This window comes from Mauremys reevesii, linkage group 2 (assembly GCF_016161935.1).
Source record: "Mauremys reevesii isolate NIE-2019 linkage group 2, ASM1616193v1, whole genome shotgun sequence".
Classification (NCBI taxonomy): domain Eukaryota; kingdom Metazoa; phylum Chordata; order Testudines; family Geoemydidae; genus Mauremys; species Mauremys reevesii.
In genome coordinates, this window is record NC_052624.1 from 117245230 (window position 1) to 117263564 (window position 18335).

The 18335-nt window shown below is 43.9% G+C and overlaps 1 protein-coding gene across 1 annotated transcript in view; it reads right to left on the reverse strand.

Annotated features, from left to right (window-relative positions):
* The window catches only part of TMEFF1 (transmembrane protein with EGF like and two follistatin like domains 1), a 196955-nt gene extending 181661 nt beyond the window's left edge, over positions 1-15294 (reverse strand). Inside the window, exon 1 of the mRNA XM_039521421.1 lies at positions 14958-15294. Within this exon, the coding sequence (XP_039377355.1) occupies positions 14958-15135 (178 nt within the window). The 5' untranslated portion in view covers positions 15136-15294. The remainder of the gene's footprint in view (positions 1-14957) is intronic.
* Positions 15295-18335: the final 3041 nt, after the last annotated feature.

An 18335-nucleotide genomic window follows, 5' to 3' on the forward strand; every position in this document is an offset into this window, starting at 1 on the left:
TTCTGCAAAACAAATGTGAAGAAAACCTGTTAAAACACCTACAGTCAAAATATTTTGACAAAAGCAGCAAAGATTTTTCAAATAAAATTACCCTAGATCCTCTGAAAGCAACTCTCTGGCTCAATCCCATCTTGAAATCCACAAGTGAATACCACTGACACAAAATTTTAGAAATGGTTAGATAAATAGTGTGGCTTAAGTCAGAGGTCTGGGTAAAAAGACCCCCTAGATTCTAACCCTCACTGACTTGCTAAGTAGCTTTGCGAAAGTGATTCAAGCCTACATTTTCAAAAGTGTTCAATTCAAAGCACCATGATATTTTAAACAGCTCTAGAGTTCAGTTCATCTAAACAAACTTATGAAAAAGTTTCACTTGAAACATTCATGACTTTAAAACTGCTGAGCTGATTTTCTTCAAAACTGTCTTGCACTGAAGATCTTGAAACTTGGGCCCCATCATGCAATGAGTTCTGCACAGGCAAACCTCTGAGCCCACACTGAATTCCTTGAAGGACTGAGGCCTTAAAAACCATGCCAAAAAAGAAGCTTGTATTTACTGTACTGTAACTTTATGTTGTATAGGAAATTTCAGTTTATATTATATATTTTATCAATTGACAATTTATGATGATACAGAGACCATATATTCAAGCAGAAAAACAGGAGAGCAGAGTTAAGTTTCAGATTTTAACATTAAAACTTCATTTCCAGATTCCTGGATGCCTCAACTCTTTACCTTCGTGTTGAATTAACTCTAGTTTTTTTGCATGTAATGCACTGTTCCAGATGGTAGCTAACATAGCAACAATATCACCTCTTTTATTTTGTGTTTGAGGATTCTTCTACTATAACATAGTATCCTGTTTTGTTTTTTAATGCCACCGTGCAGTGGATTGCCAGCTTCATTAATTTTTCCACGGTAACACCCAAATCCCTTTCTTGATCAGTGTATTAGAGGATTGATTCCTTGCTCCCAGACTGATTTTTTCAACTGCATTTGCCATCTGCTAGATAAATCCTCTAAAACACAAACTCTGGATCTGGGTGCAGTGTTCCTCTTTATTTCCTCAGCCTGCATTATCAATATCACCTGCAAATTTTGGAGGTTGTGTTTTCAATTTTTTCATCTAGATCACTTTTCTGTATTATGAACAAAGGTCTTAACACTGAACCTTGAGGTACTACATTCAGAATCAATTTGTGACAGGGTGCTGGCTATGGAAATCTGAGCCAGGCCTCTGTCATGCTAGCTCCAATCAAGAAAAGGGAATTGGAGTTGGCTGAGTAAGCCCATGCCTGATTGGCAAACGGGGAACAGCTGCCAGCCTTGTTAGCCAGGGGCTACATAAAACCTCACAGGAAAGACACAGGGAGAGGGAGAGGACAGGAGAAAGGGAGGAGCCAGAGAAGTAGAATGAGTGGGACCTCGTCTCTGCTGGCTGCAGGAGTTAGCATCCCTAAGGCTGTAATACTGAAGTTGTTTGTAGTTAGAAGGTAGGTAGTGGGAAAGGATATTGTAAATAAAGAGCACAGGTGGTTGCACGAGCACAGAGGTCTCTTGCTGGTTTGTGGGCAGAGCAGCAGCAGAACTGAGGGGGCCCAGCGATGCCCTATTACACTTGTCTTACTTTGATAAACAGCGGCGGCACCAGCGCTCCAAGCGTGTGCCTGGGGAGGCAAGCTGCAGGGGGCACCCTGCCGGTCCCTGCCAGGGCAGCAGTCAGGCAGCCTTCAGCGGCTTACCTGAGGGAGGTCCCCAGTCCTGTGGATTCGGCAGCAATTTTGCAGCAGGTACGCCGAAGCCGCGGGACCAGCGGACCTCACGCAGGCAAGCCGCCAAAGGCAGCCTGCCTGCCATTCTTGGGGTGGCAAAAAAGCTAGAGCCGCCTCTGTTGATAAAAGATATACTACAGCTGCACTCTGTGTCTTGCTTTGAAAACAGTTTTCTAGCCAGAACCTTTCATCCTTCCTGTTCCATAACTACCATAACAATTAATTTCTGAGGTGAAAAAGTGTCATCGTTTCAGCTCAGAAATCATTTTTAAATGGACTAACATACCCAGGACAGAACTGCATTTTAAACACAGAATTAAAGAAACTATTTTCACAAGAAGATTGGTGTTTCATGTGCAAACAGTAGGAAAAAGTCTTCCATAAACATAACCTGCTATTTTGATTTCACTCCCTTAAACTATAGCCCCCAAAAGGCTCCTGCTTGGAAAATGTTCAATAAGAAAGTGGAAACTCCATAAGATGTGTCTTGCAGAGTTTTCAGAATACTTTTCAACAGAGAATCTGCAGGAGGACCGACCCCTCTCTATGGAGGCACTATGCTTCTCTGTCAGTGCATCTACACATGGAGCCCTCTCTTAGTCTTATCCTTTCTAAGGATTCACTGTTGCTAACCCATGTCCTAGAAGTAGTAATCTATGTAGCACAACCATCCCTGCCTCTCCCAGGGTATTGGGGAAAGAGATATCCAATCAGGATCTAGGCTAATTAGCATAATCCTAAACATTCCATCAGCCCCAAATTTTCAAGAGCCTCCACTAATTTTGGAAGTCCCTCTTTTTGGAACTCGAGTCATGTTGGATCCAACTTGCTTAGTACTCACAACTCGAGTTAGCCTAAATCTCCACACTTTATGTTGTGTGGGCTGAGTACTTTGTATTGTTTTTTAAATAACAATCAGTTCAGTACCTCCTGCAACTAATCTATCTCTAATTTTCCACTCACACACGGAATCACTCATGACATCAGTGACACTCTCTAAGCATCTGGAGCAGCAGTGCAGGGGAAGCTACATTAATGCCAAACAAACTCCTCTACTTGGGACCTAGTTACTGCACACTGCAGAAACACACATTTTTGTGGTGGGGATTCTGTGATTTTCCATGACCTCCGTAACTTCTGCAGAGGCTACTGCTGGCTCAGGGGCTGCCAGAGTCGGGCAGCCAACAGCAGCAGTTTGGGTGTGGGGCAAGGGGTTTGGGTGCAGGGTGACGCTTACCTGGGGGGGCTTCCAGCTCCCACCGGCATGTCCCTGCAGCTCCTAGACAGAGGGATCAGGGGGCTCCACATGCTGTCTGTGCCAGCAGGCACTGCCCCCACAGCTCCCAATGGCTGCAGTTCCCGGCCAATGGGAGCTGCAGAGCCGACACTTGTGGCGGGAGAAGCGCAGAGCCCCCCGGGCCACCCCTCCCCTAGAAGCTGCAGGAACACAGTGGTTGGAGCCAGGTAGGGAGCCTGCCAGCCTCACCAACCCTTCCCCACCCCAGCACCAGCAGGGGTCCCGGGCCATGTGCTACCACACTCACCCCCACCAGCGCCAGTGGGGGTGGGCCACACACACCCCAGCATCTGCAGCCTCCTAGCCCAACTTTTGGTTGGGGTACATAGTAAAAGTCATGGACAGGTCACAGGCCATGAATTTTTGTTTATTGCCTGTGACCTGTCCATGACTTTTACTAAAAATATCCATGACTAAAACGTAGCCTTAGCCATGATACCTCTGTTCTCTTCTTCAATTCTGCATAGTAGAAGGCTGTATGAACTTCATCAGGAAAAGGTTTGGGTGCTGCATGATGTGACCTGTGTCTAGGACATAAAAACCAAAGCTCCTAGAACAGTGGTGGGCAACCTGCGGCCCGCATGCAGCCCATCAGGATAATCTGCTGGCAGGCTGCCAGACCATTTGTTTACATTTGCATGGCTGCCCGCAGCTCCCAGCAGCCATGTTCGCCGTTCCCAGCTAATAGGAGCTGCTGGAAGCTGACCAGTCCACTCCATTCACAAATGTGCTGTTCGGTCACTATATGTTTGAATACTTCAGCTGCATACACTGCAGGTTTCCCACCAGCAACTTGGAACAACATCTCCCCCTGCCAATAGAGAACCACAAGAACAGTTATGTCTTCCAAAATGTGAAAGGTCTGAAATGACAGAAAAAGACTTTTGCAGCAATGGAACTATATGCACCTTCCCGCCCACCCCCCACATATAGCAATTAGTTATGAAATTTTTATGGAACAGAAAAAAGGTTATTTTAAACTTATCATTGCCTCTGCACTTCTGTAACTGCAATTAACAAGGCTGTGTCCAGAGACAGTATGAGGACTGAAGCATCCCCTTACACGGTGCTTAATTTGTAATGAAAGAGGTTCTGGGGTTCAAGCAGTTAGGTGCCGGGGCTCAAGCCATTTTTTCACTTTCAAACTGATATGCCAAGCTCAGAGGTGCTAGGGCTATGAACTGCCAAGCCTAGAGGTGCCGGGGCTCAGCCCTGGCACAAATTAAGCACTGCCCTTACAATATGTGTTGGTTCACTTTAGAAATGTTGCATTTTTTGTCCTTGAGATTCCACAATAATTAATTCTGTGCTCCCCCACTGAACAGCTTTAGACAATAACCCTCTGTTTCTCATCCTATCTCAGGATTTTCAATTGATACTGCCTGCTGTTCTGCAGGAACTCAATCCCTGGCCCAATGAACCATCATGGATGGTTCCAAAAAGAAACATTTCTGTGATGAAGTTATGGTCAATGTTCCTGAGAGGGCAGACCAGCAGGCCTAGTTCCAGAAGCAAAGGGACAAAAGACTGGAACAATGTCATGCTGACAGGCGGGAGGAAAGGCTGAGGCTTGCCGCCAGGTGGAGGACAGGGTTTCAGCGAGGAAGCAGGCACTTGCAAAGCAGTTCCTGGAAAAGGAACTGTGGCTAAGGAAGGAGGATAGAGGTCAACAGAGACCTGCTTCAGTAATGCCTGTCCATAATGGCTGCAAGAGCACCGTCTCCTGCTGCATCCCCCATACCATGGCATGATCACCATGCAAAATACCTGCACTCCAACAGTAGCTTGGACAACTGGCACATGCATTCAGAACTCATGAGCAGCTGGGCATGGCAACAAAACCCCATGCACTCTTCCCTCTTCAAAGCCTCACCACTGGAACCTCCACCCCTCTCCCCTGCCCCCAAGTGAGGGTGAAATGTGGAAAGCAGGGAAAGGAGAATGTGGAGACAGTGGACATGCAGCAGCAAGGGGATTTTATCAGGTATTCACTATTTCCCACTCTTTTTTTCTTTAGGTGGTTTTGAAATGGGAGCTAGCCCGCCCAACACTGTGAGTGCTGTGCTATTTTAAGACATGCTTGCAAATAAAATATGTTGTTTTCAAGAAAGTTTATTGCTATCATTGCATCACATTAGACAATCATGATTTGAGATAATAAAACTAAAAGTATGGTCAGGAGCACTTAAATATTAGTAAGCAAACAGTATTCCTCTGTTTAGCTAGGTATAGCAATTCACATTTCAATAAATTCCATCTGTAAACTCAGGCTGCCCCCCCACATTCACATCCATTATGTCATTCACACTTACACTGCAATCAAGCCCACACCCCTCCCAAGCAGTGGCCGCCCCAAAAAAATTAATGAGCCATTTTCCCCTACAAGCACCTTTATACAGGTACTATTCCTCCTCTTCCATAATGTGGACCATGCAAGTCCATAATGTGAGAACACAAACTATCCCTGTCTTTTGCTACCCAGATGCAACCAGCTCCTGCAGTGGTAGCTGCTCTTTCTGGCTGAGGATACTGATCCAGCATCCCCTCACTGTCATAGGTCCATTCAGGGGGAAATGGCTCATCTCTAGCTTCAGGCTGTGTTGGCAGGATGTTCAAACTTCCTGTAACGTGCAGGGCAGGCAGTAAAGTTTTCCCACAGTGCATCATGGTCCTAGGGCTAGTGTGGCCACATTTTGGGTTAGCACTAGGGACTCTGGGATATGGTTAGTTTGACTTGGGTCTGCCTGCTGCAGTGTGGACACCAGAGCCCCAGGTTCAAGCACAGGTTAGAAATGTCTTTAGGCAGGGTTAAAAAACAATGTAGACACACAAGCCCTGAGTTCCCTAACATGGGTTAGCTGACTTAAGTACCACTAACCCTGGGCTTACATTACAGCGTACACATACTCTGTGTGTAAACCAGTTTCCTATTGCATTAAACTAGCAACTTTAAGAACTATAGGACTGTTGTTCTAACTAACAGGCTACAGAGGTTTCTAAAAGAAGAGCATGACTTTTCTGTACTTATCAGTTAACTCAAAAAATAAAAAACATATTTAAATTATTTTAAAATAAATCCTGTAAACATTAGCAGAACACTGACTCCTCACAGCATCACATTAGAACATGACACATCTTCACAGAAACTTTACAGAACAGAGTGGTGCTATCAATGCCCCATTAATTAGGTATCTTAAAGGGCGTAAACCCCACCATAACAATACATGGGCAAACGTTTCAGCAACCTCCAGTACTAATGCTGGTGCTAGGATGGGATATAGCTCAGTCTAGGATATAGCTCAGACTTCAAAAACATCTTGTTACTAGACCAGCTGCTCAAAGGATGTCACTGATATGCTATTCCCCACTTCAGCAGAAAAATTCTCTTAGCCTGTTTTTTGTGTGGAGTTTCTTATATTTTTCTGAAAGAAACAAGGTGGCAAAGGAAGAAAATACTTTTATAAAAGAGCTGTATTATCCACAAATTCCAAACTCTATTGACTCGCAAAAAACAGCATATATAAATGCAATGGTCTGAACAAATTTACTAAACACCACCAAAATGCCCTGTCTCACGTACTTGAAGAAGTTCTCCAAGACAGAAGCTCTCTTTCGAAATTAGTGTTGCAGAACCCTTTGGGCCATCAGAGCAGCCCTTACAGAAATGTTCAATAGAGTTAATAGAAGTTATATATTTATAATTTATTCCCTATTAGAATTTTTAAACCAATGTACAGATTTTTATAGTAGAAATATTTAATTGTACAGGATTATTTTGATTGTTTTCAGTAGCAGCCATAATTTTTTTTACCTTATATAGCACTATTTCATAGAATCATAGATCATTTAATGCATTTATTTAGAGTAATTTATAGAGAACCTTAGTGAATGTTTCCATAAAGGGGTAGTCACGCCTGCAAAGTGCAGAACAGTCCTCCACAACCCTTTTTCACCTCACGAGATCTGCAGGGACTGACCAAAGGGCTTCAGCACAATCATAATAAGCCTTGTAATAGGGGAAATAATTCTTTTCAACTTTCCTTATACTCAAAAACAGTTTGACTGTTTTTGTACAAACTTTCCCCACAGACAGAGGGATGCCTAGAAAACATCAGCTCAGGAGATAAAAGTTACAGAAAGTTACTCTAAACTGAGAACAGGAGATTGATACAGTAATCATTTTGCAATCATTGGTTTCGTGGGCACCACTGCTCTGACCTATGGAACTGCTCCAAGATCTCATCATAGGGGTGGTAATGACAGCAACACTACTTGCTGACTGATCAGTCATGGAGCCAGATAATCTGCTTCCGGAGAAAAGGCAAATCTACCTTCCTGTCAATACTGTGTGATTCATGCTTATTTAATTATATTTATTTTGTATTAAAAACTTGAATTATCATCAATATTAGTATCTGAGGGACTTGTAGAAAGCTTTTAAAAAGTCCAAATAAACTATATTCACTATTCCCTTTATCCGCTATTCTGTCAACTCTGAAAGAAAGCTAACAGATTACAGGCACAATTTATTTACCCTTACATCAACAACAATAAAAATGTTACATTGTTCAATAATAAATACATGTATTATTCTCTCCTTAATGGGAATTATAACTATGGTATTCTCTGGTACAGAAGTAACCTTCTCTTGGCTATAATTTCCATGAGCAAATTTTGCTCCTTTTTATTCTCAAGATGGTAACCAACCTGGCCTCCATCCAATCCCTACAACTAGTTGCTGTTTTTAAGGATATATCTTTGTTAGTAGCACAACTATATATTTTTAGCTCCCTCTGAACTCAGATGAATGTTATCTAGTGCTAGAAACATATTACAGTCAAGATTCTCAGTTTTTTCCATCATCTATGCCTTTTAAAACTCTCTCTGTCAGTGGTACATTTTTATAACCTTTGATAAATGGTCTCATAATAGGAATTTCCCCATCATTCTCAGTAATGAGACCTGATTTAAAATCTTTATTTAGCTGTTCTGAAACATCTTCCACTGCACTTTAATCATCCCCTAATTATTTTTAAAGGACACAAAAATTTGTCTTAAGGGGACACTTTGGTGCTAAAAATCATATTAAACAAAAACAATATTTATATCTGTTACTGTGATTTTTTTATTTATGTCATTTCCATAATCTTATTTACCTTTTATCTGTATTTGTTTTATTTTATAGCATTCATCACTATAATAGCCAATTAACCTAAATGACTGAGGATACAGCATTTATTTTAGAAGTTAGATCTACTTCCTCCCTTTAATCTCATTTATTAGAAAGATTGTGTTTTAAATGTTGATTCCTAGGAATATAGGTAATGTTCTCCTGGATCAGACCACTCGTACACCTAGTCCAGTATACTGTCTCTGAGAAAGTTTGTCTACATAGGCAAAAAAGTGTTCTTCAAGAGAGTTAACTCAATCAACTTAAACTCAGTTTTAAAAGTACACCATCTTTTTGACCATATCAACAGACACAAAGAGGTGAGTACTAGGTTCTGCCATACTGGGCAAAGGGTGTTTTTAAACTATGATAGCTAATGTGTGATCGGTAACATGATTAAGATCTTAGTGTGAACAAGGCATTCTGTACTGTTTGGTTCGGTTGAATCCTAAAACTACAATTTGGCCTGGCTACACTAGTATATTAAATATAAACTTGAGCTATCATATTTCAAAAAGCACACCTTTTTGCCTAATGCAGATATATCCCCAAATGCACAGAGTAAGAAATCCTGAAAGTTATGGGATAAACCACTCCCTAGGAAAGTTTTTTCCTCATCCCCAAGAGTTTGAGGTTGGTTTATGCCCCAAAGTTTAAGCTCTCATCAAGGCTATGGATTTAAAGAATCCTGCTGCCAATTTTGATTCAGCCTCATTCCTGAAATTCCCTGCATCACACGTTCTCAGACCATGAGCCACTTGCTGATGGTCCACAGAGACCTGGCAAGCCATACGGTCTTGGTTATAGCTATAGTGGATGGAGAAGAGCCTGGATGTGGCAATGAGGAGCCAGCCTGGTTGCCTCCACTATGGGCTGCTGCTACATAAGAAGAGGAGTATAGGAAATGGGGTGGGAGATGGGTCAACTAGCAGGAGCTGCTAAAGGGAAAAGGAACCATAAGCTGCAAATAAGACTAGAGCCATCCATGGAAAGAGAAATTCAGGGGAGAAGAGAATCAGGCAAAGAATGTGCAGAGGAGCACAAGAGAGAAGGTCCCGGTAGCAGAGAAGAAGGGGTGAGAGAAGGACAAAACGGATGGAAGGGGAAAGAGCAAAAGCAGAAAGTGTGCTTAGCTTTTTCAGGAAGGCAAAACATAAGTTAAAAATACATCAAAAGCACTTTCCTACTATTTTCCATGTAAGCAATTGCTATAGTGATTAATATTATTTATTATTTATAATAATAGTGCCCAAAGGCTCGAACCAAAGTCTGGGGCCATGGTCCTAGGTGGAGTGCAAACTCATAGTAAAAGATAGTCCATGGCTCAAGGAGCTTACAGTCTAAGAAGATGAAAGGTGACAGGTAAGGGAGGTGGATACAGCATTCAATCACAATGGTCCAGGATTTTTTCACATACCCCAAAGATAGTCAACATACAACGGGTGGGAAAGAAGGTTAATGTCAAGTTAAAGACCACATTCATATACATTATATAAAGGTATTTAATGTGTAAATATAATCAGACATGTTATATGTACTGAATATACTGACAAATGGATGTTGTGAGATCTTGAGTGAGGTGAAGGGTTCATGGAATACTCACTCTGTTAAGATGGGATCCACACTATGAAAAAATTTGAGTCCACTCTTCATAGTGTGGAGTGGATCTCATCTTAACAGAGAGTGTGTCATGAAGACTGCCCTTCATCACCGATACCAGCACAGGACACAAATATTAGTGACAACAACCACTTTTACCCTCACTTCACTTTATTTATCCAGTATTGAACAACTAAAGTAATTCTCTGCTCTTGCTGCTCTGAGCATGTCATCCACACTCAAGTCTCCTCACTGGCTCCATATCTCTTTCCAGATAAGGTTCAAACTTTTCATCATCACTTGATTGAATCCCCTACCACCATCCATGGTTCCTAGTTACTTTACACTTCTAGAACCCTTCTATCCAGTGAAGTTATTATTGTGTAAATATTCATGCTCCCCTACATTCAGTGATGAGCTGCCAAAATCTTAACAACCAGTTCCCTATAAAAAGTTCTGATTTAAAGGGGGGGGAAGGGGGGGAGGGGCCAGGGTTGGGGGAGACCCTGCAGGGCCTGAGGCAAATTGCCCCACTTGCCCCCTCCCCTCCGGCCAGCCCTGGAGTTTGCAACAGCCCCCCCACACACACACACCTTGCCGGGCTGCTCAAAAAGCGGCAGCAGGACTCCTCCCGCGCTCAGCTGAGCTGCCCAGCTGCTGTCGGCGGCTGGCCACCCTGCAGCTGGGGGGAAGCGGGGGAGGGGCTGAGGGAGCCTCAGCCTCCCCAGCTGGGACTCCTGGGAGCAACAGGATGGTCCAGCCCGCAGACTGGAGTTCTTTGCCCACCCCCTGGCCCTTTAACAACCGGTTCTCCACGGAGGTCTAATTTTAGCAACCGGTTCTTGGGAACCGGTGGGAACCGGCTCCAGCTCACCACTGCCTACATTTACAGAAAGGGAATCCTGTAAAAGGGAGATTGTCCTGATTTTTTCCTTGGCCTCAGTCAGTCATCAACAACCTACATGAAGGTATAATACCACTCATTTTAAATATCAGAAAGTCAAAACCCTGGGCAGAGTATGTGCCCTCTGAGCCACATAGGAGATATTTGCTCTAATCAAAAACTGGTATGCATGGTTACATAAAGCCACAATAAGACCCCCATATATATAAGTCCAGTAAATATTACTGTAAAAGAGCAGCAAAGTGAACTATTTACTTGCAGAAACATGTCACTTTTGATTAAATTCCCATGTGCTGGCTTGATGGGAGCTAGCTATTGTAGGCAGTGCATGTAGCAATATCTATTGTTAAGCTTGTCTAACACTTTGCATTAAACTTATCTGCTTTCAGTTACTTATAATTTTGTCATACTGTAACCTTTGGGCTGAAATTGTCCATGCCTGCCTTAGGTTGATTTTTATCTAAAAAAGTTGTTCCCAATACTTTAATTAATCAGTAAAAGGTTATTTTGTCAAACGTTTTGCAACTTTTTTTTAAAAGCAGCACTAGTGCCCCGGGAATTTAGGTTAGGAAGTTGAATGTTGGCAGGGTAGGCAGAGAGAGGTCTCTGACTGTCCATTTGGAAATTTACCAGAGATTTGACTGAGTCACAAACCATGGAAAATCACCCTTTGCACATGTGTGGTAGTTTGTAAAACAGTTAATCATTCCACTTCCAAATGTGAACTGCCCTGCTGCAGATACTCCTAGGTGCCAGTGGGCCTCTTGAATCATTTTGATTATAATACAGATGCTGCTTTGGGCATCAAAACAGCCTTTTACCTACAGGAAGCACTAATAAGTTGGGAGCCAGTAAGCTCTCAATTCTAGACATATTTCTTCCACTGACTGGGCTTAATAATTCTCTGTACTTTCCAACCATTGCTATAGATAAGATCTCAGACTGTATAACAAACTGAGGAAAGAGGCAAGTATCATTTTCCCCATTTTACAGATAGGAGACCAAAGATGTTGCAAGGTCACTACAGGCAGAGTCAGGAATAAAATCAAGTCTCTAATATAGCAGTCCCAAATACCATTCTCTTACCCACACTGACTCGCCAAAAGAATATGCCAAATGTCTGTGTTTGGCTATGCCGGCTGCAAAATGAGGCTACTTTTGCATTCCTATCTTAACAAAGCACTGAGATTCACAGATGACTGGAAACTCTGTAAAAGCAAGTCATCATTTAAAAACAAAAAATATTATCCTCAGGGACTATATATCCCTCTCAGAGCCAGTGATGATGTGACTATGTTACCACATAACTAAAGACGTTACTGTAATGCAGTGGTTCTCAATCTTTCCAGACTACTGTACCCCTTTCAGGAGCCTTTTTGTCTTGCGTATCCCAAATTTCACCTCAGTTAAAAACTACTTGCTTACAAAATCAGACATAAAAACATAAAAGTGTCACAGTACACTATTACAGAAAAACTGCTTACTTTCTCATTTTGTGTGTATGAAATTTTAGTTTGTACTGACTTTGCTAGTGCTTTTTTATGTAGCCTGTTGTAAAACTAGGCAAATATCTAGATGAGTTGATGTACCCCTTGGAAGACTTCTGCATACCCTTGGATGAGAACCACTGCTATAATGCATATGAAGAAAGGAAAGAATTAAGAATTTAGAATTAAGAGGAAATAAGGTTTCACAAACTACCTTAATTTTGACGTTTCCTAATTTTTGTGTTCTTCACTTTGCAACCCTGCATTCTTTTAATGAGCTTTTGCATGGTATGTATGTATTATGGACAATTTCAGAAACAGAATACTCAAGGGGTGAAGAAGGGGAGTTCACAACAGTTAATTCCACATGTACAGTAGGACTAGCAAAGATTTCACAGGAAGATGCTTTATATGCTGGTGATAAGATGCTGAAATAGCAGCATCTGGTCAAAAAGTTTAAGAAACTGCTCCAGAGCTACAGATATGGTCTGATGTCAGCATGAGGCTGAGAGAAATAATAATACAAGAGCCATCCATTCTGTTTCTTCCAAATATAGATAGATACAAAAGCAATCTATAAAGCTCTATAGATTTGAAGAAGAGTTCTCAATGTTTTACCTTAATTTTTGGTTAATAAAGTGGTACCAGATAGTAAATACAATGAACCTCCACTATGAATGGAGCTATATCAATTTATGCCAGCTGGGGAGCTGGACCATTATATGTAAATTTGCAATAAGCTCATCTTATGCTAGGAGAAACTTATCCACTAAAAGTTAAGAGAGTTATGCAGATTTACATAAGAGGAAAATTTGTCCCAGTGAGTTTCTGTTAATATTCTCCCATAGTCCCTCACGGTATAGTTAACACAGCAAAACTGAATTAATAGATTTTTTAAACAAAAACAATTCTTTCATCTTTTAAAGTTATGCTAAAAATCAATGCATGCCATGTATACTTATATAGTATTAGAACTACCTCTGCCTGTTTTAACTAGAATTGTATCATTCTGAATAGCTTTGAGACAGCACATAGTTTTCTGTCAGTTTCTGATTTTAAAAATGCTACTTAGAGGATCATTTATGTAGAATAATAATATACATGTTTCCCACATTGCCTTAGCAACTTCCTCAAATACTTCACTGAGCATTCATAGTTAATCTCGTTGATTTATGCATATGATGTGGTCTAATGACCCACATGCCTCTGTTGGGTAAGCCACTAATGCCAGTGACACAGTAACCTATTAACCTTTCTTTAAAAATAACCATCACATTCATGCAAATAGAATTTAAAAAGTCAAGCAGGAATAGAAAAGTAGTACTCTGGTGCAACACAACAACATATTAGATGTCAAGACAAGCTAAAATTAAGAACAAACAAGCAGTGATGAGATTTAATATATTGCACAAATATTTTGACATGGTTTGCTAGGTTGTAAATAGCCAACATTAGCAGCATTAGCCAACATTATAAAATTTAAATGTCATATACTAAAATGTCATATACTAAAAGGGAAATTGTTGCTGAAATTATAACAAAACTGTTATACCGCATAAGGACCCCCATAGCCACCTCCAAAGTACAAATTGCCTTCAACTCTCATAAAAAACAATGGGAATAGAGGGCACTTAACATCTCACAGGAAATGTTCATCATCTTGGACAACCACTTTGCAACACTTCTACTAGTGATCATTCTAGTGTAATTAATCTGAGATTTTAAAAGAAGTTCAATACACACAGCTAATTTTTATAAGAAAAAACTAAAATTATTTTATCAAAATATTATTGAGGAAGACAAACATTTTAAAGTATTCATAACCAATTATAACATTGATATTGCTACTTTCTTCTACTTTAAAGAATGTTCCATTGTTCAATGTTCCTAAAGAATTATTAAAATAGCGATCCCTTATACCCATAAATCCACCTAAACTGAAAAATGATTTATGTTATGCTTTAAAATGATAGTGCACATATATGCTTAGCATGGGCAGATGTCAAAAACTATTCATCTACCATGGCTCAATTAAAGAACAACCTGGAAATGCTTTCTGTAGATACAGTGGAGCATCCACAACAATCATCAGAGCAACAATGAATGTACATAGCAACCGGCTGAAGGGGACAGGGGCTCTGTATTTGGACTGGATTTATAAATACAGAGAAGCAGATATAAGAATATTCAGTGTAACTGTTTTAATAGGCTACAGTCACGTGCGCGCCTCTGGGATTTACCCCCTCCTCCCCCTTTCTTAAACAGGACCGAGGAAGTGGAATAAAAGATTAGAGGTTCAGATGCGGATGGGGTGCGGTTTAATTATCCAGTGCGATTGACATGCACCTGCCGATACCCACAGCCAACAGACAGAAAGAAATCAAAAGGTCCACACATCAGCAAACTCCTTTCTTCCTCCAAGGAAGCCTATTTTGTCCGATGGAGGAGAACATTTCTCCTCCTTTTCAGGTTATCAGCAAATCGCATCTGGAACCAAGCCCCGGACAGCCTGAACCGGAGCCCGGGCTCTTTGTTTTCGGCAGCACGTAGGGCAGGAGCGAGGAAGTGGCAGCGTGCAGCCCCGTTACCACCCCGGCTCCACGCTGCCGTGTAAACACGATGGGCACAGGCAGGCCCGCCTCGGGCACAGGCTCCCTCCCAGCCCCCAGCCCTGCACGTGTGTGTGCCCGGGGCCGCGCCGCGCCGCGCCCCGGGGGGGGGCATTACCTGAGCAGTTGGTGCCCTTCCCCTTGCCGCCGCCCTGGCACTCGCCGCCGGGCAGCAGGTTGGAGGCGCGGCCGGGGGGCAGGGCGGCGAGGGCGAACGCCAGGATCACCGGGGTGTAGCACCACGCCCGGGGGGGTCCCGGCAGCGGCCGGGCGGCGGCCGGGCTCTCCGCCACCATGGCGGGGGCGCGGGCGCGGAGCGGCAGCGGGATGGCGGCGGCGGCGGCAGCGGCTGGGAGCGGCAGGCCCAGAGCATCAATCGGAGCCGGCGGCAGCGCTGCCCTGCAGGGACCGTCCCTTCTCCGCCGGGCCGGAGCCAGCCCTCAGCATCCCCGCCGGGACCGCCAGAGAGACCCGGCGCCGCCGGCCCGCGCCGCCCCCGCGCGCCTCCCGGCTCCCCCGGAGCGTCCGTGCGCCCTGGGCAGCGGCTGCGCTCCCCGGCCGGCCGCTCGCTCGCTCGCTCCTTTGTGCGCGGCGCCCACCAGCGCCGCTGCCACCGCTCCGGCTACAACAAAGGGAGCGGGGCTGAGGCGGCTGCTGCTGCGGAGGGAGGAGGGGAGGACGCACACGTGATGGCAGCCCCCCCCCACACCCACACCCACCCACACCCACGGGGGAGGCGAGGGGGCTTCGTCCTGAGGAGCTGGGGCTCGTCCCCGGAACCCTAGTGGGCGCGGTGGTACCTCGCCTACCCCCGCCCACAGGCACCGCTCCCGCCCCACGCTGGGCAAAGGGCAGCAGCCTCCCCACTTGGGTGATGAGCAGCAGCCTCCTCCGCCTCCCCCAGTGAAGCCACGGTGAGGGGCGGCTGCAGCAGCAGCCTGCACCAGTGAGGCCACAAGCTGATGGGGAGCAGCACCCCCCTCGCAGGGCGCTGGGCAGCGCGCACACACCGGGGCGGAGGAGAGGGGCCCTAGCCGCGCGCAAAGTGACAATGGTGTGAGGTGAACTGTGCGCAGCGCTCTCTGTGCTCAATCCCCACGGCGAGTCCCACTGTCACCCCCCCCCCCACACACACACACACGGGGCGCTTTGGTACCTTCTGCAAGGCTGGCGTGCGGGAGGCTGAGGAGGGGAGCCCACAGCCCACTGGAATTGTTGCTGATTAACTGGACGCTTTGTTTGTTATTGTTACTGCACCTCAGCCCCGCACGTGAGACAGGAGCAATTTCCAAATCCCAATCACTACAGTCGGGGAAAATGCGGTGACTACTTGCAAGGTGCTTCTGGTCACTTCTCTCAGAAGCAGCTTCTCCTGGAGGCACTTGGAGTGGGTGGGACAGAGCTGCTCCTTGAAAGGAAGGACTAGTCACCTACAGAAAGCTGAGCACGTGTTTGCAGGATGTGGGGTTACAGATTGCAGGCAGTTTATGACAGGATACAGTTCTTACTAGATGGCCCTGAAGGGCAATGTACATTTGCAACAGGATGCATGTTTCTTACTACTGATGATATAGGAATAACACAAAAAGGGAAACCCACATTCAACAGAAGATTTTCCTTGGACAAGTCTAAACTATGACATATATTTGGTGCTAGTCCTTGGAAAAAGCAGCTTTCTCTAACCTTCCACATGAACTATTCATGTTGCAGGGCAAGCAGATTCTTCTACCTGCTGAGGTGCGCTTAGGGCGCTCCCTCTGGTGAAACAACAGATTAAATACCTGCAGGCAGGACTAAGGCCCTACCCCTGCAACAAGCTCTGTGTGGGAACAGAGGTCTGCCATGCAGAAGTCCCATGGTAGGATTGGGACCTTAATGTGGGTTTAGTCCTCCAGGATGACAGATCTAGCCTAAAAAAAACCCTCATAAAACTTAAAGTAGGGCTGGTTGCTGGTGAAAAGATAGGATCAATGCCGCCAAGACAGAAACAGCAATTTCCTATTGGCAAATGGAGTGCCACACTATCTCTACCACATGGTATTCACATTTTTTTTGGTCCTTTCAAGATATCACTGGCAGGGATGCTGTAGAGATGAGGTAGGAGCGAAGGAGGATTAATGTGCATTTCAAGATGGAAATAAGTCTCATGGTTTTTATTTTGGTTTGTATTCTATTTTTGAATTCCTGGGGTTGCCAATTCTGCCATTTATTTAAACTCAGAGAGCTACATCAGGCTTAGTCAGCATTTCTCAAATGTGGCCACTGTGGTGGCCACCAGGGGACTTTCTTGTGACCACAGCCTTCTAGGCAGTGATGGGGGAGGTGGGAAGCAGTGGACCCTCCTCTGGGGCCGCCAGCAGTGATTGAGCCCTGTCCCCCTCTGGGGACACAAAAGCTGGAGGAGCAGGCAGCAAGTGTGAGTTCCCCACCTTCCCAGAAGCAGTGGGGTCAGGCTTCAGCCCTGGGGTGGAGGGTGGCAGGCTCCAGTCATAGGGCTTCTGGCTCCATTTGCCAGCCATGCAGTAGCAGGCTCTGTCCCCAAGCTCACCCCTCCATCATCCCTGGCTCTCGCTGCTTCCCCCCAGTGTCCCATCACCCCTGGCCCCCGCTGGATCTGTACCCACCTCCCCATCCAGGGCTTACTTTGTCCCCAGGCTTGAAGTGATATTTGTATGTTTGTTAATATCATTTTTCACAGCAGACTGAGTAGCCATCAGGTTTTTTAAAAAAGCAACCAAAAAAGCAAAAGAAACAAAAGAAAAAAGACAAGAACTTGCAAAGCACCTTATTTGTGTTTCTATTCTGTTTAGGTCCAGTAAAGAATAGAGATAACTGTAGATTATTTTTATGACTGAGTCGGTAAAAAAACCTACATAAATAAATTACAATGATTTGGATGTGTATATGTGCATATTTATTTGTTTTTTCTAAAGTTAATTAAGTATTCTAGGAACAATGTCAGAGCAGCCACCAGCAAGAGTTGGTAGCTGCACTCTGAGGCCACCAAAAAATTGGTTGTGAGTAGCTAGCCTTCAGCGGATGATACAATGATGCCTGATTGGTTTGGCAAATTCAGACTATGCCATCTGGGTATTCATTCTTCTTCTGCCCTCTGTTTTTTGTTATTGTTGTGGTGGTTTGTTGATTGTTTTTCTTTTTAAAAAAGAGCTTCCCTGACCATTAAAAGAAGCAGAAAAATTATAAGTATATAATTATAATTCTTAAAGAAACTGTTCTACCTATACCCATAGTTTGTTGCAAACTAATGGAATTCCACAATAAGAAAATCACAAATATGGCATCACATTAAATACTATCAGCATTTGGTAGTGGCAGTCTCTGGTAAATGAACATGACCTTATTTCAATTATTGTCCTTTTTTTCCCATTTACAAGAAAAATGTTTACATTTCATCTCACCTCCAGTTGGTCCTATGTGAAAGGTGGCATCTATTCAGAGTGCCTAAAATAGTCCCTCATAGGGTCCCTGAGCCAGA